The sequence below is a fragment of the Pantherophis guttatus genome, chromosome 12 (assembly GCF_059756535.1).
Source record: "Pantherophis guttatus breed Tessera chromosome 12, ASM5975653v1, whole genome shotgun sequence".
NCBI classification, from domain to species: domain Eukaryota; kingdom Metazoa; phylum Chordata; class Lepidosauria; order Squamata; family Colubridae; genus Pantherophis; species Pantherophis guttatus.
The window spans coordinates 7,451,648-7,474,877 of record NC_142074.1 but is presented as its reverse complement, the minus strand read 5'-3'; the positions used below and the strand labels follow the sequence as shown (position 1 = coordinate 7,474,877).

The 23,230-nt window shown below is 45.1% G+C and overlaps 2 protein-coding genes across 2 annotated transcripts; one reads left to right on the top strand and one right to left on the bottom strand.

The window, feature by feature from the left end:
* The first annotated feature begins 3,916 nt into the window (after positions 1-3,916).
* Positions 3,917-14,145, top strand: NXT2 (nuclear transport factor 2 like export factor 2). The gene is made up of 4 exons (XM_034435042.3): positions 3,917-4,304; positions 11,130-11,216; positions 11,819-11,963; positions 13,604-14,145. The coding sequence occupies exons 1-4, from the start codon at positions 4,290-4,292 to the stop codon at positions 13,780-13,782; spliced, it is 426 nt and encodes a 141-aa protein (XP_034290933.1). The 5' UTR covers positions 3,917-4,289; the 3' UTR covers positions 13,783-14,145.
* Positions 14,146-17,012: 2,867 nt separating this feature from the next.
* KCNE5 (potassium voltage-gated channel subfamily E regulatory subunit 5) lies at positions 17,013-21,154 on the bottom strand. The gene has a single exon (XM_034435043.3). It carries the CDS (start codon positions 19,687-19,689, stop codon positions 19,363-19,365), a length of 327 nt encoding a protein of 108 aa, XP_034290934.2. The 5' UTR covers positions 19,690-21,154; the 3' UTR covers positions 17,013-19,362.
* Between the last annotated feature and the right edge of the window lie 2,076 nt (positions 21,155-23,230).

Sequence of the window (23,230 nt, the reverse complement as noted above, 5' to 3'; positions counted from 1 at the left end):
GGGCCTGGAGAGGGAGGCCTGGCTGACTCCTCTTCCTCATGCTCGGAGCTTTCTTCCTCCGATGGGACAGGCTCAGAGGGCGGGGCCACAACAGGATGGCTCTGCATGCCACTTCCGGCACGCATGCCATAGGTTCGCCATCACAGGTCTAATGGTTAAAGCACCAGGCTACAAAGTGGGAGGCCGTGAGTCTTAGACATGAAAAATGACTGGGTGATTTGGGACCAATCACCAGGTGATAGTGAGTTCTAATCCCACTTCAGGCATAAAAGGCAGCTGGGTGATTTTAAGCCAATCACCAGGAGACGGTGAGTTCTAGTTCCATCTTAGCTATGAGAATTAACTGGGTGACCTTGGGCCAGTCCATCTTTCTCATGCCAACTCACCTCACAGGGTTGTTGTTGTGTGGAAATAGGGAGGAGAAAGGTAAGTTGTCACCTTGAGTTATTTGTAAAAATAAGAAAGGCAGGGTACAAATAAATAATCTATTGGCTCAGTCCATTATCCTACAGGAGGTAATCAAATGTACTTCATGATCATCAATGGATTTGCAACTTTTTAAGCAGCCCTGATCCTCTCGTACTGAGGCTCCTCAGAGTTTAGGGCAGTTATTTAAGTGCCTTGACAGCCTAAAATGTTGCCTGCCTTCCTGTTTAAGGCAGATGGATTCAGTTGGTCTTAGAATGAAATTTAGCTATTTTTCTCTGATGTTTTGCACTTTAACACATCTGTCTGGCTCTGGCCTGAGTAAAGATAAGGAATCCATGGTCATCTTCCTATTACACATTTCAGAGTCCTTAGCCAATCTGACTAATAAGAAAGCATGCTGGGAATTATAGTTTAACTGTACCTGGAGGACCAGAGTTGTTGTAATATTAGTAATAGTGATCATAAGAAGCCAATGATATCAAATAATTCATAGATTATTTCCTGCAAATCACAATTAAAGGATCAAGAATAAGAGGTGGGTAACTTCAGCAACAAAGGACTGGAAAGCAAACAGCTCTGTAAATGATCTCCTTGGATCTCCTTATCAAGTTACCTCAAGCTTGATCACTTCTGCTCCTGTTCTTTTTAATTAGGTAGTTTTGAATTTCAACATAATCATATTCAACTAGCTTCACTTTGGCCAAATCTGTTATTCTCCACAATAATTACTGTGGTTTAAGCTAAAATGGATCACTTTGAGCAATTATCGTTCATTAAGAGCAAGACTGCTCCCCCTGCAGGCTTTTGTAAAGCAGAAATAGAAAAGTGTACCATAAAATAAGGAAAGGGTGAAAATATTTTTTAAGTTTTAAAAAAGGAAAGATGCAAGCATATTTTAATTTCTATAGGCAAATGGTACACATTTTCTGTTATAGCAATTGTATATAACACTGCATGTTTATTTTATATTATGATGAAAGGGTAAATGGAAATTTCCATGCCTATAGCAGAATTTAGGTGTGGAATTTTTTTTAAGAACAAACAGGGACTTTCACATAGAAGGTATTGTTTGAATTACTCAGAGCACTGAGTGCTAAAAAAACAAGTTACTTGAGGTAGCCCCGTATCTGTATATCTGGATTTCAGTTTCACGTAAATCAAAAAGCAGGTGGTCAGCTTTTTAGCCTTATACCCTGAAGCACTGGAAAGAATGGAAACATTCTGCAGAAGTGCAAGTTTGCAACCAAAGTCCTGGTTAGATAAATATGAACTCATAAACGTGAGTTTTAGGTCTCACTAAAAGAAAGAAAGAAACAAGCAGGAAATCTTGCATTTATGCTGCTTTGTCAAATGATATAGAACATCCTAACATGTCCAATTTTTTACCATGCAAAAATATTCCTACATCTTCTTTAGACGAAAGGATTTTACACTGTCAATCCTTCCATCTCACTTCAAGTCCTTCCTCATTTAGTGACCATTTGAAATTACAACAGCACTGAAAAGTTACCAGTCCTCACACTTACAGCTGTCACAGCATCGGCTGGTCATATGTTCAGAATTTGGCTGCTTGACAACCAGCTTGTATTTATGACAATTGCAGCTTCCTGGGATCACGTGATCACCATCTGCACAGGCAAAGTAAATTACGTAAGGTCCTGCCTCTACTCCCCAATCAAGAGAGAACGGATTCTTGAGACAGCAGCATTTCAAAAGGAACCTTTTATTGAAAACCGCCAGACAATTCCGTTAGGATAAAGTGGTTAGAAACCGCTCCTCTCAGTTTGATGTTGAATGAGCCAATCTACAGATGCGAAGATGTTGTGGAAACAGTCATCCTGAGAAAGAGGTAAGGGGTCGTTCCCATGCGCTTCTTCTATGAGGCTTCCGAACCGAGAGAAAACAGATGACCTCCCCCCTGGTACATCCCCCAAGGTAAATCTGTTCACCGCCCTGAGTCCTTCGGGAGTAGGGCGGTATACAAATTTGATCAAATAAATAAATAAAAAATAAAATCAAAGCACAGGACAGGACAGAATAGGTGACAGGGTAAAAGTTATAAACTAGGGAATTACAGGATGCATAGGAAAACAGGATGAGAGCAATAAGTGAGTAAAAGGATCTGGGGTCTCCTCCCCACTTGAATAGCAGTATCACGATAGGGATCTGACATGGGGGAAGCTGGATTCACTTAATGACATGATTCACTTAAAACATCCAGTGACTCACTTAACAACCGTGGCAAAAAAGGGTAATAAAACTCTGTGTGACTCACTTAACTGTCCTGTTTAGCAACTGGTCCAATTGTGATTGCAAGTCAAGGATTGTATCTACATTTTTATGGTTTGCCGCTAAAGAAACGTGTGTGTGTGTAATGTAGTGCTCAACCTACAAGTTCATTTAGTGACGGTTTGAAGTTACAACACTGAAAAAGTGACTTAAGACAGATTTTCACCCAACCATTTCAGCATTCCCATGTATACCTATTAATATACTCATATAATGTAGGTAAATGCGGGTCCAGCTGGATGATCACTGAAGGGCCCTCTTTATTCATAGTATTGTAGGAAAGACAATGTGCTTGCAAATTAACCAGTTGAGACAGTACAAAGGCAGAACAAAAGTTCCTTTGAAGTAGAAACATTCAGAGAGGGGCCCCTCAGTTGTCAGAGATAAGAGACATTTGGTGATATACAGTATGAAGGTTAAAGAGATCAAGTATGACCACATGTAATATTAACAAGAGATAATTTGAATCTATGCTTCAGTAATTTACATGAAGAATTATGACTTGGCAAAGAATAATATGAAACAGTAATTAGGAAATGTCAATTAAATATGACAAATGTATATGATCACATAAACTGCTGAGTTAACAGAATCCTTTGTCTTAGAAGAGTATAAAAACCATTGTACCTAATTTCTGTCTTTGTTCAAGACTTCATGTACAGAGCTTTGAACCTATTGCGCAATATACAATGTCTCTGGCTAACCCTGAAAAGTTGTGTTGGTCTTATTAAATCCACAACACATACATGCTATATATACATATACGCATATACATATATATATACATACATATATATATGTAATATATGTGTGTGTGTGTAAGAAATATATATATATATATATATATATATATATATATATATATATATATACACACACACACACACATACACACACACACACACATTCTTTTGAGAACGGACATTAGACTTTCATTTTCTTAATGCGTGAAAAAGTGACAATAAAGCTTCGCCTTCATTCATGATAAAAAAGCTCATTTCATCTTATCTCAATAAGCTCTGAAGTACACGGCCTTCCAACTGGGCCCATCCCTGGCCCGGCCCTCCTGGAGTTGCGGGGCAAACCCAAAGGCTGCAGGGGGCGCCCTTCCATCCTTCCCGGCGTTGAGAAAAGGGCGAGCCCGCCGTGATCATAAGGCCCGCCAGGAGTTCCAAGCGTTGCCGCTCTAGGTTTCGGCACTCTATGGTGGTGGAACCGCTTCCTTCCGTCAGAAGCCAGCAGATTCCGTCAGAAGCCAGCAGATTCCGTATTCGGATCGGTTCGCTCGTTGTTCGCCGGATCCTGCGCAGAGTTGCTGAACCGTGGCTCCGGTCTCTGCGCCGAGGCTGTTTCCATCCACCTGCGCGTTCGAAGCCGGGCCGGAACTGTCGGAGGGGGCACCTGTGGTTCACCGGAAGGCGTTGGGAGACGCACCGGAAGGCGTTGGGAGACGGACCGGAAGGGAAAACGAGCTGAGGTGATTCGTTGGGGGAGCTTCTCCCGCTTGACCTGAGAGCCGCTCGGCTTTGGACGGCGCTTGTGGGCGGTCGCCCGGGGGAGACGCCGCCGGCATGTCCGCCTTCGTGGTAAGAGAAGCCCGGGCGCCGGACTACGAGACCCATCTTCCCCGAGGAGGGGGGGGCGGCGGCGGCGGAGGATGGGGCTCCTGGTCCGAAGCAGGTGGGGGAGCGAGAAGGCCGGGAGGAGCCAAATTGGGATTTTTAGTGTTGAAATGTGTAATATTTTATGTGACTCCCAAAGATGCTTTTTTTTCCAAGTAACGGCTGGACTTTCTGGGTTTTGTTTGAAGACGTTTCGCTTCCCATCCCAGAAGCTTCTTCGGCTCCGTGTCAATTTCTTGGGCCAGCCTCCACATATCCTCAGTATAGATTTCTTTTTCTTTTTTTCTCTTATTAGATATTATTATTATTATTATTATTATTATTATTATTATTATTATTATTATTATTATTATTATTAATTAAATTTGTATACCGCCCTACTCCCAAAGGACTCAGGGCGGTGAACAGCCATAAAATAAAACATATAGATACAAAATTTAAAATAGAGATAAAACCGATTAAATAAATTTGGCTGAACCATTTTAAAACCCCAATAATTTAAAATCAAATTTAAAATTCCCATTTAAAAAGAGGAAAAGTTTAGGTCAGGCCAGCTTGATGAAATAGGAACGTCTTAAGCGCGCGACGGAAGATACGCAGATCTGGGATCCTCTGTATCTCCGGGGGGGGGGGGGGGCTCGTTCCAGATAGTAGTAGATTTTATTTTAAGTATTTTTTTAAAAAAATAGAATTGTTTTCTTACCAAAAATAAAAGATATATTTAAAACATAGAAAAAACTGTTTTATGAAGTCATGTATTTTTTTCCAGCAAAAAAGTTAGTTACATTTAAGAAGGTTCACGAGTCAAGGAAGGAAGGAAGGCTTTAGAGGTACAGGAAAGTGACTTTTGATGCACCCTGTTGAAAGAAACATCCTTCTAGGTTCTGCTCCAAGTGGGGAAACAGACACTGGAAACATGGAGGCTGCTTGGAAAGATGGTTTAATGGTGGACAGGATCACATAGCTTGAGTTCCTGAACAGAAAAAGGGCAGATACAGCGAGTTTTTCAGGTTTTATGCTCTCTCTGGCTTTGAACTTCCTGGGGCCCAGAAAGAGTATCCTGATTGGTTGTCAGACTCCCAGGGGGTGGGGGCCTTGCTGGCTGATGGTCACATGTGCTTCCCAGGTCACATGTGGTGAGTTTCTGTTGCTAGATGGGTAGAGGGCTAATCCTATCTTTGTTGGATCTTTGGCAATTCCTACTATGGCTCTGCCTGAAGGAGGCAGATCTTTGTTATGTAGAATAGACTGGCCCAGGCCTTAATGGCCCATTGACAAAGGGTGGGGGGCAGGAAGGTGGGAGCTGCTTTGTCTGTAAAATATGCTTTTCCATTTCTCATCCAGGGAAATATAATATTCTGCCTTTTTCATATTTCCTAAAATATTTCACTCTTCCAGGAAAGGGGTGGGTGCTAACTTCCTACGATCCTATACAGGATTCAATTCAGTCATCAATGTCCCATTTAGACTCTACAGCTTTCCTGTTTATGTGGTCTTTAGGTGTGAATTAAATTAGGATTGGATATATTGTAGGTTGCCCGGAATCTTTTTTATAGATGGGCAGCCTCAACAATCCCGCTAATAAGTGAGTAGGGATCCTAGTCAGAGAGATGACAGTTCCAATTCCTTCTCAGTTGTGGAGTTGTCTCTGGGTAGCTTTTCACACGCATGCAAGTAGAGATGCAAACACATGTTTCCCGAAGGTTTACATGACACCTGAAGCCAAATGGACTCGACAAGTTAGATGAATCCAAGAGGGCATTATAAACCCCCCCCCCCGGGGGGGGGTGTTGTACTGAGCCACAAAATTATGGTGAGTTCAGAAAATGATGGAATTATATAATAATGTTGGATTTTGTGTGAAAAGAACCAGAATGTTTTTCTGCTACTTTTATATGGTTCTGGAGCTAAAAATGAAGGGGGAGACTGTTGAAATTGTGAATGTTTAAATTGCAGTTTTTCTTTTCATTGTGAGGGAATGTAGTAAAGAAGCAAAAAATAGCTAAAGGAGAGAGGAAAGTGGATTGTATTTAAAAAAGGATACCAAAAACAGTTCATAATGTGAGGAATGTAATTGGTTACTTCTCATCCATGTTAAACTTTCAGTTTTTGTTAAGGGTTTCAGCAGGTGGCAGCACCTGGCTAACTTTCAGCAGATTCAACAGTTTAAAAAGACTGCCTCACAAGTGGCTAGAAGGGACACTGCCAGGGAATCCCTTTGCTTTGACCAAGCAATGTCTATAATAAACTATGGCAGTGATAGTGAACCGTTTTGGCGTTGCGTGCCCAAAGTCCAAACGCGCTCGCGCGTGCCAGCACCCATAATGCAATGCATGCCCCATTTGTGCATGCGCACATGACCCTCCCCTCCAGGCATGCACTGCACATGCGCTCCCCCGTGCCTGCGCCCCCACTTTTTCCAAGGGTGCCGGTGCACCTCTTACCAGAGGACAACCAGATACCGGACCATTCCCTGGCGAGATAGCCAGTCCCCAGCCAGTGGCAATGCTCTCAGCCCCGCCACCTCAGGAGCGCCATGCGCTGGCCGGGGAAGCTCTGAACACATAGCCTTGCCTGGGCTCCTCCCCACTGGGTGTCGGGTGCCGGGCTTCCCGGCAAGCCCCTTGCAGCAACGTGAGAACCGCCACCCCCAGGGGCGAAGGGGTGGCGGCGACAAGGATGGGCGAGCCAGGGCTTCCCTGTCTCCCCGCATGACCGGGCTTCTGGTCTGGCCCCAGGCCTCTGGGGAGGGATTGGAGCCTGCCGCCGCCCTGCCGGCTGCTCCTGCCACTGACAAGGAAGCAGCAGCATGAGAATGGGTGAGGGCGAGGGGGTGCTGGTGGCAAGGATGGGCGAGCCGGGGCTGCCCTGTCTCCCCGCACGAGCAGGCTTCTGGCATGGCCCAAGGCCTCGGAGGGGGGATTGAAGCCTTGGCACACCCATCCTTTCTGCTGCCACCCAATTGTCCCCACTGCTGGCGCTTTTCACGCTACCGCCTCCCTCTCAGTGGCAGGAGCAGCGCGGCAGCAGGCTTCAATCCCTCCCCCGGAGGCTTGAAATACAATGCACTTTTTTGGTCTCCGCACGCCCCATTTTTGGATTTGGAGAGGAAAGAGTTTTCGGGTGGCAGCACTGGGATCCTCTCCCCGAATCAAAAAAGTGCATTGCGTTTCAGGCGGCGGATCTGGCCAGGAAGAAAGAAAAGGTGAGTCTGCTGAGGAGAGGAGGAAGGCGCGTGGCTCTGCTTTGTGCACCGGAGAACCAGGGAGGAAAGTGTTTTCGGGTGGATTCGGAGAGGGGATTGCAGCGCTGCTGCCCGAAAATGCTTTCCTCTGTGGTTCTCCGGTGCACATTGCAGAACCACACACCTTCCTCCTCCTTCTCTGCAGACTCACCTTTTCTTTCCTCCTGGCCAGATCTGCTGCCTGAAACACAATGTGCTTTCTCGTGCGGAGAGACAGGGAAGCCCCGGCTCGCCCATCCTTGCCGGTGCCACCCCCTCGCCCCTGGGGGCGACACTTCTCACGTTGCCACTTCCCTGGCATTGGCAGGAGCATCCAGCAGGGCAGAGATGGAGGTGGCAGGCCGTTTGCGCTGGCTAAGAGGCAGTGGCGGCTCCTGCCAGCCTCACACTCCGGACAGTGTCCAGCCATACCTGGTCTCCCCCTGCGGCAGCCCATGTGGATCCCAGGCGGCACAGCTTTAGGGCCTTTCTTCGCAGTGGCAGTGACGGTGATGAGGCAGGCGGGCACAGGGGAGCGACTGGCGGCAGCACTCCTGGCTGGCAAGGGGTGGATGTCCCGGGGCTGCATGCGGGTGACGGCGCATGGCCGGTGCGCACCCACACTAAGAGCGCGCCTTCAGCTGGCAGCTGCCACACACATGAAGGCCAACGGATCATTGCGTGCCCATGCGCACCAGTAACCAGCAGTCTAGCTGGCCATTGTGCATGCGTGACCCGGAAACCTAGAAGAGGAATGGGCGACGCCGCGCGGGCCAGGCGACATGGCTCTGCGTGCCACTTCCAGCACACATGCCATAGGATCGTCATCACGGAACTATGGTGACCTCATACTAACCTTATTGGTAGGAGTTATCATTCTCTCCCCACCAACACCCACTTTGGAGTACATGATGGAAATTCAGAAACATCCCAGGAGATGATTGCAAAGCACTTCTATATTTTCAGAAATGTAGGAATGCAGTCCAGTTGCATTGAAAACAGTGTTGCCTTGATTGTTCAGCAATTGTTTAAGGTCACCCTCACCATTAAGAATCACCCAGAAAATTCATTGTGTTGCAATCATTTAATTTTGTGTTGTTTGATTTTTTTTTTATTGATTATATGCCATCAAGTTGGTGTAAATTTTCAGCGCCCACATAATTAGGTTTTCTCCATGATATGTCCCTAATCTGGTCTTCCAAAGGTGTGTTCATTGCAACTGTACCTGAGTCAATTCCACCTGCTGCTGATTTTGCAGTGCAGAGACCCCTGAGGACGTGGACAGGATTCTGGGTAGACTGAACGCGACCACTTGTTTATTGGACCCGTGTCCTTCCTGGTTAGTACTGGCTTCCCGGGAAGTGACACGAGGCTGGCTCCAGGGGATTATAAACGCTTCGCTGAGTGAGGGTGACTTTCCCGCCGCCTTGAAAGAGGCGGTGGTGAGGCCTCTCCTCAAGAAGCCTTCCCTGGACCCGGCAATGTTGGTAAATTATCGTCCGGTCTCCAATCTTCGCTTTGTTGCGAAGGTTGTTGAGAGTGTGGTCGCGCAACAGCTCCCCCAGCACCTGGATGAAACGACGTATCTGGATCCGTTCCAGTCGGGCTTCAGGCCCGGGTACAGCACGGAAACGGCATTGGTCGCGTTGGTTGATGATCTCTGGAGGGCTCGGGACAGGGGGTGCTCCTCTGTCCTGGTCCTGTTAGATCTCTCAGCGGCTTTTGATACCATCGACCATGGTATCATGCTGCACCGGTTGGAAGAGTTGGGGGTGGGAGGCACTGTGTTGCGGTGGTTCTCCTCCTTTCTCTCTGACCGGTCGCAGTCTGTGTTGACAGGGGGACAGAGGTCGACCCCGAGGCCCCTCATATGTGGGGTGCCGCAAGGGTCGGTCCTCTCGCCTCTCCTGTTCAACATTTATGTGAAGCCGCTGGGCGAGATCATCCGTGGTTTCGGGGTGGAGTACCATCAGTACGCTGACGACACCCAGCTGTACATCTCCACCCTGGATCACCCCAACGATGCCCTTGAAGTGATGTCCCGGTGCCTGGAGGCCGTACGGATCTGGATGGGGAGGAACAGGCTCAGGCTCAACCCATCCAAGACTGAGTGGCTGTGGTTTCCGACGTCCCGATATAGTCAGTTGACGCCATCACTGACTATTGGGGGCGAATCATTGGCCCCCACGGAGAGGGCTCGCAACTTGGGCGTCCTCCTGGACTCACGGCTGTCTTTAGAAGAGCACTTGACGGCCGTGACCGGGAGGATTTTTCATCAGGTTCGCCTGATTCGCCAGTTGCGTCCCTTTCTGGATCGGGACTCTTTACGCACGGTCACTCATGCCCTTGTCACCTCCCGCCTGGACTATTGCAACGCTCTCTACATGGGGCTCCCCTTGAGGAGCACCCGGAGGCTCCAACTGGCGCAGAGTGCGGCCGCGCGGGTGGTAATGGGAGCGACATGGCGTTCCCATGTAACACCTCTCCTGCGCGAGCTGCACTGGCTCCCGGTGGTCTTCCGGGTGCGCTTCAAGGTTTCGGTTACCACCTTTAAAGCGCTCCATGGCTTAGGACCCGGGTACTTGCGGGACCGCCTACTACCACCAATAGCCTCCCACCGGCCGGTACGCTCCCATAGAGAGGGGCTCCTCCGGGTGCCGTCAGCCAAACAATGCCGACTGGCGGCCCCCAGGGGGAGAGCCTTCTCTGTGGGGGCACCTACTATCTGGAACGAGCTCCCCCCAGAGATACGGAGGATCCCGGATCTGCGCACCTTCCGCCGCGCCTTAAAGACCTTACTATTTCACCAGGCCGGCCTGGCCTAATTTTCCCCCTCTTTTATAAAAGATTTTTAAAATTTTAAATATTTTTTAGTATTTATATATTCAATTTTAAATTGGTTTTAAAAGTTTGGGGTTTTAAATTTGTCGGGGCCAAAATTATTTAATTTGATTTTATTCTATTTTTTAAATTTTGTATTGTATGTGTTTTTATTGTTTGGCTGTGCACCGCCCTGAGTCCTTCGGGAGTAGGGCGGTATAGAAATCTAATAAATAATAATAAAAATAATAATAATAATTGTCTTCTTCCCTTTCCTTTCACCTTTCCCATCAGGAGAACCAGCTCCAGGCAACTACATGATGTGCCCAGAATTTGACTCTGGTTATTTTACCAATAATGTACTTTTTACTGGTTTTAATATTCCAATATATTAAATTTTTGTTTTTTACAGGATTGTGAAATGGGAGTTTTTTAAAACTCTCTCAGTAGCAAAAAACAAGGTCACAGTCTGTACCAGATTTAGTTTGTTGGCTCATTTGGAACCCATTTTAGGATCTAGATAATTTCCAGGACAGTTGGAATGTCCTTTTTTTGGCAAGAGAGCAGCCTGTTTTGGCTGTTTTGGTTAGTAAGTGATGGGGCTTCTGTACCCATGAGAATCAAATTGACATAAAGGCCACATGTGGGTCTGGCAGCACTTGGCAGAGTAGAATTGCTAAATCTGACTAGCATATTATTGATGTTCCCTGAGGATAATTTCATTTAACTATGTGGGTTTATTTTAGGACTTCAAAACCTATGTGGATCAAGCATGTAGAGCAGCGGAAGAATTTGCAAACATTTATTATGAAACCATGGATAAAAGAAGACGGGTATGTAGATTTCTAGTAGCTATTTTGTTAGTTAAGAATGTATGGTTTTATATATTTTTATCTTTCCTTTATTACTTTTAGAAATACTTCACTGTTTAGAGTCAACTAGGAGTCAACTAGAGCCAGTTTGATGTAGTGTTAAGGCATTAGGTTAGAAACTGGGGGAGTAGTAGTAATTGTAGTCCCACCTTGGGCACTAAGTCAGCCGGGTGACTTGGACCAGTCACTTTCTCTCAACCCTAAGAAGGAGACAATTGCAAAACCTTGCCAAGAAAAATGCAGAGACTTAGCCAAGCCATCTCTTAAGAATTGGTTAGAGTGTCCTAGGTTCTCTTTTCACTGGACATGTTCTGAAGTTGAAACAATCTGTTCTAATTTAGAAATATTTTGCACACTTCCTATCTTTAGTTTCATAGTTCTTATCTATTAGTTTATTGGGAGCAGATATTTAACTGAGTGGAGTTTTCCCAGAGAACCTCTTTAAAAATTATTTGAATGTTAAAAAACATGACTGTAAGACAAAAGTAGATTTTTCAGTAAGGGTTTGCAAGTGGAAATGGCAAATCCTGGCATATCACCTAATGTTTTCTAATGTTCTGCAGGTATTAACCAGACTGTACACTGATGATGCAACTCTAGTTTGGAATGGGAATGCTATATCTGGCCAAGAAGGCCTTGCTAAATTCTTTGAGATGTTACCATCTAGTGACTTCCAAGTGAACACGTTTGATTGCCAGCCTGTTCATGGTAAGATAACTTAAGAAGTGCCACTATCCACAAAGTTATTAATATGCAGTGGCACAGGGGTGAAATGTAAAATTTGTTACTACCGGTTCTGTGGGCATGGCTTGGTAGTGGGGAATAATGTGACTGGGTGGGCCTGGCCAACTTTAAAAAAAAAAAAAAAAACTTTTCAAAGCATTTTTTCTAATGCTTTGAAAAGCCTCTGCCGATCAGGCAACTCAGCTGGGATCGTCAGAGAGGCTTTTTTAAAAATGCTCTCTTCAGCCAAGAAGTTGCAGAAAAAAATGCTTTGAAAAGCCTCTGACGATCCCAGCTGAGCCGCGTGATCATCAGAGGCCTTTTTTTTTTTTTTTTACTTTTAAAAGCATTTTTTTGTCAAGAGGTTGTAGAAAAAATGCTTTTAAAAGTAAAAAAAAAAAAAGCCTCTGATGATTGTGCGGCTCAGCTGGGCATGGTGAGGGGGGCGCAGGGATTTTTGCTACTGGTTCTCCGAACCACCCACCGCCATTGCTACCGGATCGGGAGATCCAGTCCGAACCGGGAGCATTTCACCCCTGCAGTGGCATGGGTAATCTTTTCCATGGTGTGAAGGACAAACAGCTCTACTCTGAAATGCAATTAAAATATTTGAATTTGTATAGCTAGGAGTTACTTACTCTTTTAGATTTTAGAAAGTAGCATAGTAGACTAGCATCCTGCTTAGTCCTTTTGAACAAAACCTCCAATTCTGCATTTAGCTCCAACTGAGAAATGAACTTTCTCATAGCACCCAGAGTCTCCTGGCAGGGTGAGACAAATGGCATATAAATTAAATAAGTGTTTGTCCACAGTGGAAATCCTTTTTTCCTCAGTTTGCCTGAAGGTTGACAGCATGTGGTTTGAATTATTGGTTCTCAAGAATATGTCACAAAATGCTAGCGGTTGCAGAACAGAATAGCTGGCTCAAATGTACTTTGATGGGTTTGAAAGAAAGAGGCAAGGAATACCAGCAGCATCTGTGGGTGGCTGTGCATTTTTTAAAAAGGCAGGAGATTGGGTAGGTGCATCACTATGTAAGCTGCTATGCTCAGATGAATAATGTGATAAATAAAGCTGCTGAATTTTCTTCTAAGTAGGTAGAGTAAAGATAAAGGAGTCCCTGCAGATTTTACTCCACTGGTCATTGCCAACTATAGGGGCAAATGATCATCTGTGTTTCAAGGCCATTGGGCCAACATTTCCATGGTCATGTGACCAGCATGATATCACGCAGCGCTGTTACCTTCCCACCGAAGTGGTGCCTATTTATCTACCCGCATTTGCATGCATTTGAACTGCTAAATAGATTACTTCTAAGTACTGGGAAAGAATTAGAATGAGACAAGAATTAAAATTAAAAAGGTTGACTCAGCCTTCCATCCTTTCTAAGGTAGGTGAAATGAGGACCCAGTTTGTGGGGGCAATAAGCTGACTTTGTATAAATATACCAAAGTATGAAGGCTATTGCTTAGCGCATTGTAAGCCGCCCTGAGTCTCCGGAGAAGGGCGGCATATAAATCAAATTTTTTTAAAAAAATCTCTCTTAGAAATGTCCATGCTTGTGTTTAAAAGTAGACTTCTGAGGAGCAATTGTGTTTTAGCATCCTTTTCTTTCCTTTCTCAAGAGCAAGCGACTCAGAATCAGACTACTGTTCTTGTCGTGACCTGTGGGACTGTCAAATTTGATGGGAACAAGCCACAGTACTTCAACCAGAACTTCCTGCTAACAGAACAGACAACAAATAACAACACAGTCTGGAAAGTCATGAGTGATTGTCTCCGTTTCCAAGAAAGCCTTCATTAGTGAGAGGAGCAAAATGTTTTCTTCTGGATTTGGGGATGATCCTGTTGAGCATGGAAATTCACCCGTGTCTCCACACCTCTTTGTACGTTTCACAGTTATAGCATATGTTGTTTTTAATGAAAGAACTTCCTTGCTTTCAAGGTTTCATTAGGCCGCATCGCAGCCAAGTTTAACTCTACTGATTACCTCTTTAAGTGACAGTGGAATCGTTTTTATAAGCCTTCTGTGCACTTTCCAACTTTAACAGATTTCAGATTTAACACATTACGGACCCTCCTCCTCCTTGAATATTTTGGGAGAAATGCTATTAGGCACAAGTTTTGTTTACTTCGATGAGAATTAAAATGATGGTGGAAGGATAAAGATTGTATCTGTGATTCATGAGCTCTTCTGGAATTTGTGGGCCTTGCTGAAACAAGTACAAGAATTTTGCTGCAGGTTGGATGAAACATGAGCGTGTGGCTGATTTATTCCTGTGGAATTTCCCTACGTGTTTATGCTGTTTTTATACGTGTTTGCATTTTTCACTGATTCCATAGCAGTAATTGCTTCATATTTCAGTATTCGGAGAAAAAAATGATTTTATTAAAGGGAAATCCATCTAAGGGAATTTTTTTGTTCTCTAAATTGTTCTTCATTTGTCATTTTTCACAGTGAAAAATCAGAACGTTTCTGAGCATATATAAATTTAATGGAATTGAAAATACCCCACTTTACTCTGTTCAATCTTGCATTTGTTCCCCAGTTTTTCCCAATCTGCAGGGAAAGTGCCCAGTACCTGTTTTACTGCTTTCCCATGCCACAGCATTGTTTATGACCAAATCCAATCTTGGATTTGAATCTTGGTCATGGTTGTCCCAAATGTGGCTTTTCAACTGGACATTTTTTTCTCCTAGAAAATGCCAGAATCTTCTTCAGCTCTGTTTGAAAACGGGACAATCTTGTTAAGAGATTCCTACATATTGTTTTGAAATGTCAAAACATCTGTTCTCCCCCTTTTTCTGTGCCACAAATTTGAATGGTAAGAAGCATTACAGGAAGAAAATTAACACTGAGAACTTTCCACTAAAATCTGATAGGCATCTGTGATTTGATCATCCAAGACTCTTCTTTCATGCCTACGTACAAGTAGCCCTCGACTTACAACCATTCATTGGGCAACTATCCAAAGTTACAAGAGCACTGAAAAAAGCAATTTATGACCAGTCTTCGCATTTATGACCTCTGCAGCATCCATCCCTATCGTCACGTGTTTGAAATTTGGGCACTTGGCAACTGGGATGTATTTGCATCAGTTATAGTATCCCAAGGTCATGTGATTGTCATCTGTGATCTTCCCAGCCAACTTCCAACAAAGCGAATGGGGGAATCCAGATTCGCTACAACTGCATGATTCACTTAACTGGTGTTTGCTTAACAACTGTAGCAAAAAAAAAGGCTGTATGAGCACAACTCACTTAACAACCATCTTGCTTAGCAATGGAAATTCTGGTCCCAGTGTGGTCGTAAGTCAAGGACTACCTGTAGTGCAAAGATCACACTGAGAGATAAGGTCCAGATTGTTTTGTTGATTGACAATATGCCGGTGGGTCTTATTCAGATGCACTGGTGCTTTTCTGAGGAGGATGTGGATGATGGACTGTTTCCATGGCACTTATGAATGTGCAATTTTAAGGTGCCTTTTCCCAAAATGCAGTTCTGAATTAATCTGATAAGTGCCATAGAAACAAGTTTCACCTAAGACTATGAACTATTCATGGTTACAATATAGTTTAAAAAAGGACCTACCTTTATATTTCTTCCAAATCAACAGAATCTTGGAAAGTTATTATTTAAAGGGGCTTGGTACTCTGCCCAACCAGTGAGTAATTCACCAAAAACAAAAGGGAGTGGAATCAAATTTGGTGTGGGAGGAAAGCCAAACAAAAGGAAAGTCCCAGTCTGAAACTGGTAGGGGGGCTATACAGGAAGTAAATCCACAGGGCCTCTCTTTAGAGTGGGCTATTTGTGCAGCAGCTTAGAATGCTGCTGGCTGCTTATTCTAAGCCCTGGCCCTGGTTCCATGACCCAGAACAGTGCATCTCTGGCTTGTTTGTGCTTCCCAGCATGCACAACCTTCAGAGAGCCACATACCAGGCAAAGGGAGAGCAGGAATGCAGGCATGCACAAAGACAAGATCTTTTTGAGGGCAATAAATACCTAAATATCACTTCATATCATATCCTTATTCCAAAGCAGCAAAGCTTTATTGATAACAGACTGCATTGAAAGCTTTCTGAAATCAGCCGATATGAGCTCTGGGAGATTTCAGCATATCCTGGATGTTGGTAGAATTTCCAACAACTATAAACCACTAAGGTATTTATTACCAGTGGATTCCACTCAGTCCATGAAGAGATCTTTGCAGGCACATTTTAAGGTTTTATTTTCAGTGTGTAACTATTATAAGCGCCCCCCCCCCCCCCGCGCCATATGTTCATGTACTGTACTGATGTAGAAATTGTACTGTATCCCTCTGAACACCTTTGAAAGTACAAGAAGAAAGCATGCTTACTAAGTTTAAAACAAAATGCCTTCTAAAGAAGGCAAAAGTTGTAATGTTTTTAAAAAAATCTTAGGAAAACAAGCATGTTCTGAGCCACCTGCTCAACTGCAAAGGGGTCTCTTTCCACTCCAGTGGAAATTTATTCTGTAATATTGGGATTAATCAAACGCTGAAGCAAAACATTTAGAAGGGAGCGTAGCCTAGCCAATGTTGCTGCACAAGTTATGACTGCGAAAGTACCATTGCAATAAATATTCACACCTAGAGGCATTGCAAAGGAAGTTTCGTTGGCGGGGTGTGAAATTTGTACAGGATTAAGGCCTTTTGTGGATGGATGAAAACGGGACCTGCCTCCCAGAAGACCATATCTGCAATTCTAACAGGGATGGGAAAGCAAAGAGAAATCATGAGGGCTCCTTGGTGCTCTCTCAGCTTGCTTGTTTTCTTGCAGAAATTTCATTACTCAAACTGAGTAACATCATCAGTGCTAGTGATGAGAGATCACTCTGCACTTGAGCAAGTACGTGGTCACCACTAAACTGCACAAATATATTTAAGACTGCAAATAACAACTGCCAGTTCTTTAGCTGTTGTTGCCTTCATACATATCAAATCCTTCCCAAGAACATGGGATGTCGTGTCAGCATAAGATTCATCGCACCCTAGAAACCAGAATCATTCATCGTTCATGTAAATGTTATTTTATTTGTACTGGAAATCTACCTCTCAAAAATCATTAAAAGATGGAAATTGTTTTCATTAGCTCTACTTCCTAGTTAACAAAGTCATAGCATTTATCATTTCATTTTAGACCAAAGACAACACCTTTGCTAAATTAAACAGCAAAAGATTTGATTAAAATCTTTAATCTTAAAAGTCTATTTGATTAAAATTGGTTCATTACAGAAATCGCCTCTCCACTGAAATACTGCTTATAGGATTTGATGATCATCTGAAAATCTTTTTTTTAAAAAAAAATGCTGGCTGCAAAATAACCAAGAAGAAAATCAGCATCACCATCACCAAAAACGGAAGTGGGTAGGGGGTCTGGGACAGCTATGGCGAACTCACCATGGGACAATTTGCTATGACCAGCTTGTCATGGAACAAGATTTACACTAATATTGAAAAAATGGTGGAATAGAATCATTAAAGAAAGGATGCAAAAGAAGGAACAAAATGTAAAGTGAATGCTAAAAAGTAAAATAATGTTTTAATTATTTTAAATAATTAATTGTCCCACAGTGAGTTGGCCCATTCCAGTAGGCAGGACCCCTTTCAGGCTATGAATGATAAGAGGACAGAATGTTAAGATGAGATGTGAGAGCCCAATCCCCTTTATGTGTGTGACTAATAAATTCATCCACACAATTCTGCAAAATGGATTGGAAATAGACTATGGCACTGTTTCTCAATCTCACGCTGGCGAGAGAATTCTGGGAGTTGTTAAAAGTCCACACATTACTGAGGTTGAAAAACACCGCCCTAGGAATTAAAAGTTTCACCCTTGTTTAAAATGCCCGCAGTATACCACCATCTCATAATATGGACACTAAATGAATCTCCTAACTACCCAATTCCAAAAGAGAAGATCCAGAGATGAAAAGATCTCCTTCCCCAACGGCACGTGACTTTACCTGGGACCTGGCAGTGAAGCAATTGGCAACTAACTCCCATCACTTTAAATTGTGCAGAGAAAAGGACTAGGACTAGGAGCCAGCAATTTCTTTAGGTCAATTCTTTATACTGCCCCAATGCCTTAGACTAGGGGTCCCCAACCTCCGGTCCATGGATCGGCACCGGTCCACAGCATGCCAGAAACTGGGCCGTGCAAACAAGCAAAGTTCCATCCGTAGGATGCAGGCAGCACGTGAAACCACACCCCTTCTGGTCTGAGGAAAACCTCTCTCCACAGAACTGGTTCCTGGTGCCCAAAAGGTTGGGGGCCACTGCCCTAGATGTATCTGCTGGGAGTTGCCACCACCCAGGTTGGGGAATATTGTTTGAAGCATAAGTAAGGTACTGCCACAACACAAAATCCTAAAGGTTTGGCTTTGGATCAGCCCTACTTTTCAAACAGATCCTTCCATCTTCTCATACCTGTGTATGTCCTCCCATACCTAAGTTTTTCCTCTAAAACCTTTAACAATGAGAAGCCAACTGAATCCAGCAGGGGAATCTTGGATGAGGCTTGAGACAGCTCTTAAACCACGCTTAACAGTCCTGCTTTAGTCTTATCCTGAGATCTTGAGAATGTCCTTTTCTGATTATTTGGGAACATTTGAATGCTTGTGTTTTCTGAAATCCAGCATCACAGGGTTCTGAAATCCTCAACACTGGAGCTGGTCCACTCTTGCCTTAAATAGATGCTGACCTGCCTTCTGTGAGAGAGACGCATTGATTTGAGATTGTGAAAGCAAAAAAACAGTGGCACCCTTTGGAACTGTAAGGCTCTGGCTCTCTTGCAAGGTGACATCAAGCCTCTGAATTTCCTCCCAGTCTCTGGATGCAGCCGTGGCCTCTTTCGGCCTCCTTTGACAAAACCCAGCCCTGGCAGCTGCCAGGAGGGATGAAGAAGAGCGAGTCAGTCACCTGTGGTTTCACGCTGGGTTTTCTCCTTAGCCAAAATCCATTGCAGAAGACATTGGGCGGCCAAAGCCACCTTAAAAAACCGAACCCCGACGGATGAGCAGGGCTGGCTGGAGAACTCACCTATTTTGCAGAGCAGAGCCAAAGCAACCAGGTTGGGTTGGAAGCAGTCAGAATCTGGGGGAGGGGGGGTTCTCTTCTTTCCAAGGCACCCAGGATTTGTGGGGTGGAGGGAGTGGGTGAAAGAGCCAGATTCATCCCAACCTGTTCACTTTCTTTACAGGCTCTCTGATGCTGCGTCTCCGCTTCGGGCCATGGCAATTCCTGGGGGGGAGGCTTGGAAAGACAGTGGGGGTCCTGTTGAACCCTGAAGCCCCCCCCCCTTGGAGTCCCAGGAAGGCTGGGGTCCTGGGGCCGGGGTTGGGCTCGCTGCCTCCCCCAACCCGTCACAGGGGCTCGCTCTCTCCGCTGCTGCCGCCCCCGCCCGCCGCCCAGTCGCGCTCGATGTAGAGATGGTAGGGGTCGTGCTTGGACTCCAGCTTGCGCGAGCGCGTGTAAGCCAGGATCAGCCCGCCGGCCAGGCAGCCGTAGAAGATCATGATCAGCAGAATGTACAGGTAGGCGTCGTCCTCCGCCGGGGGCCGCGCGGCGGGGCTGGAAGAAGCGCTGGGGCCGGGACCCCCGCCGCCCCCGCCGCGCAGCTCCTGCCACAGGCGGCCCAGGAGGCGCTGCAGCCGCCGGCTCTCGCTGCAGTTCGCCTCCGGCTCTTGCATGGCTCCAAGCAGCGCCCGGGGCTTCCTCCGCCTGACCTGCCGGGCGCCGGGCAGAGACAAAAGGCTGCAGATGCTCCGCTTGCCGGCTTGCAAGGGGCCGGGGACGCGCCCCCTCCTTTCCCCGGGCTTGGGGAGGGGCGGGGGGGGGGTTGAGCCGGAGTTTCTCCGCCTCCCGGAGGCGCCTTTGTTCCTTAATGGGAAATCCTGAAACCTGAGCTGCTTTGGGAGAGATTCTGCCCCCACCCCAGCCCGAGGAATTGGGAAGAAAAGGTGGGGAGGGCGGAGAAGCCATCTGGGAAGCTTTGCCTGTCCAGGGAGGGGGTCTCGGTGGAGCCTGAAGCAGCGCTGCAGTTGTGGCTTCTCCTGGTTTGGGAGCAGCTGCTGGGCTCGTCCCGGGGGGGCATTTGGCTTCGCCCGGCGGATCTAAGAAACGAACCAGGGTTGATCTTGGCCGAGTTGGATTGAGGAACTGTGCAGAAACTCCAGATTTGATTGATTCGATGCCATCGACGGTGGTTTTAGACTTTTTAGTGGCCACATAGATTTTCTCCAGGATGATCAGGTCGTGGACTGGTGGCTGAGTCCATCCCGCCTTTTTTTTTTTTTAATTTGATTTATATGCCGCCCTTCTCCCGAGACTCAGGGTGGCTTACAATGCGTTAAGCAATAGCCTTCATCCTTTTGTATATGTAGGAAGTTAGCACCCACCCCTTTCCTGGAAGAGTGAAATATTTTAGGAAATATGAAAAAGGCAGAATATTATATTTCCCTGGATGAGAAATATGAGAAGCATATTTTATAGACAAAGCAGCTCCCACCTTCCTGCCCCCACCCTTTGTCAATGGGCCATTAAGGCCTGGGCCAGTCTATTCTACATAACAAAGATCTGCCTCCTTCAGGCAGAGCCATAGTAGGAATTGCCAAAGATCCAACAAAGATAGGATTAGCTCTCTACAGAATATCAGCAGAAACTCACCACATGTGACCTGGGAAGCACATGTGACCATCAGCCAGCAAGGCCCCCACCCCCTGGGAGTCTGACAACCAATCAGGATACTCTTTCTGGGCCCCAGGAAGTTCAGAGCCAGAGAGAGCATAAAACCCCGAGGATTTACTGTATCTGCCCCTTTTCTGTTCAGGAACTCAAGCCATGTGATGCTGTCCACCATTAAACCATCTTTCCAAGCAGTCTCCATGTCTCCAGTGTCCTTTTCCCCACTTGGAGCAGAACCTAGAAGGATGTTTCTTCCAACAGTATATTTATACAAAGTCAGCTTATTGCCCCCACAAACCGGGTCCTCAATTCACCTACCTTAGAAAGGATGGAAGGCTGGGTCAACCTTGAGCCTTGGAGAGATTCGAACCAGCAGTAATTGCAGGCAGCTGTGTTAATGACAGGGTGCTTAGACCACTGTACCAGCAAGGCTCTTTGCTTGCTGCTGGTGGTCCTTTTCTTCTCTTTCCTTCCCCAGCCTCAGAGCCTCCTCCAGAGATTTGCATCACGTGTCTGAAGTAAAATAATCTCAGCCTGGCCATTTGTGTGGATGGCCCACTTCTTCGTTCTCTTTTCTATTCTTCTGCATGGTTAGGCCAGTAAGACATCCCTTTCTGAAAATGCCTCAGGTGTCTTTAAAACCAACCCAAGATCTCCACTGGGAGAATATTTGAGGCTGTTGGTTTTGGGTCTTAGTTCTTCCCTATGACAAGATCAGGAGAAGGCTTAAAACATTCTTCCCCAGCCACCTAGGGTTTCATTATTAAGATGCTGATCTTCTATTTAACTGGTAGTTGCGTTTCTATTTTGGGCGTTTATTTTATTTTTTGTAAGTTGCCCAAAGTTCTTTGGATTGGAATGGCAACTGTGATAAAGGATTGTGTTGGAAAGCAAGATTTCGTTGATTCTTCAGTACCATGTTTTTATCCGCTTCTTACTACTCTTCAAGTGGAGTTCCTGAATTCGTCATTCTTGCCTTTATTTCTTGGGACCTGATATTTTGACAGTTGATTCACCTTGTGATAGACTAATATCAACTATGAAAAACCTCCACTTCCTAGCAGTTACAGATCTTGAGTTCTAGTTTTTTTTTTTTAAAAAAATATTGTTTTCACAATTGTCCTTTTTTTGGCGAAGTACAGAATAAGTATATATTTAATTGTAGGCATCTCTGGATCTGCTTTTCGCCATTCTATCCATAAATTCAAGTAGTTTTATATAATTCTCAAATGCTGAACATCTCTTTCAAGGATGACTGTCTCAGGTTAATTCATTTGGTATGATCTTAACTTCCAGTTACTACAACAGACTCAAACTCTTCTAACAGCTGAAGAAAAACATTCTTCTGATAATCTGGTTGCTCCAGTCTTCTTGGATATGAGTTATGTTTGATGGCAATTTACTAAGATCTTGTTCTTAGAACTTTAACTTGGTGGGTTATGGGTTTTATGCAGCCCAAAATTGCATAGTGTGTTCACTTTGTTCTGACCTAGGCTTCCTGATACAGTAAAAGCACACGAGTCCAAAAAACCCTCTTTTTATTTCAACGGCTGTGAATTCTGCTCATTCAGAGACTGTTCATTCTCAATCTGTTCATTCACAGATGAGTCCCAAATAGTTGTAAAGGGTCCGACAGAAGTCTGCCATTCTTCTGAAAAGGCTGATAAACACCCACCTTTATCTCCTTTGACATACTGCCAAGACCTAATTGGCATTTAACTTTGCAAGGTCACATGGAACACCAACCAGCACGAAACCAGCAAGCACGAACAGCAGTTGCTTCCTGCAAAGCCCTATGTGCCTTTGCTCCTCCTTTATGTCTTACGGGAGGGGCCAATCATCTCCAAGCCCTACTCCCAAGTCGACCCTTTTGGTTTAACTGGCTCCCCCTGCTCCTCTGCCTCGCTGATGTCAGACTCTAGACGCTCCGGAGTCCACACATAACTCCCAGATGGCCCTGGCCCCATCTCTGCCTCCGACGCAGAGCCCTCGTCTGAGCCTTCCCCAGACTCCAGGATTGGCCCATGTTCCTCCCCAGCCTCCTCAGTGTCCGACTCTGCTGCCAGCTCCACAGCCCTTCAGGAGGCCACAACACGTTTCAGCATTTGTTTTAAGATAGTAACTTCAGAGTAAATGCTATTAAATGTAGTAGAGATTGTGCTTCACATTTATCCCTATTTTACTGATAGCCATCAAAACTTATGTCAGGGCTCTGTTTCAAGTACTGCATATCTAGTCATGGCTAGATGGGGACCTACACACCAGCTCTGGCCCAGGTATATTGCAAGTTGTAGGTCTGACATAACTAGAGAGCAATAAAAATTGGAGGTGGCTGCCTAGAGTTGAGAAACAATGCAGGAAGAACCACCAAACTTTTGGATGACTTTACTTTTCAACAGAAAGTAGTGGCCTCGATTTTACTGATGTAAATGGGTAATATCCCCATATTTTTCTTTGGGAAATCTTTTTTTTTCCCATCTGGATATGTTTGTGGTAGAAGAGAGGTGGAATTTTTAGAGCACACGATCAAAGAAAAACAGGTCAGCT

Excerpts from the sequence above, each read along its gene's own strand:
- NXT2 (XM_034435042.3), top strand. Across the intron at positions 11,217-11,818 it reads CCATGGATAAAAGAAGACGG|GTATTAACCAGACTGTACAC; the intron begins GTATGTAGATTT and ends AATGTTCTGCAG. Across the intron at positions 11,964-13,603 it reads TGATTGCCAGCCTGTTCATG|AGCAAGCGACTCAGAATCAG; the intron begins GTAAGATAACTT and ends TCCTTTCTCAAG.
- KCNE5 (XM_034435043.3), bottom strand. The coding sequence starts at position 19,689 with ATGCAAGAGCCGGAGGCGAACTGCAGCGAGAGCCGGCGGCTGCAGCGC.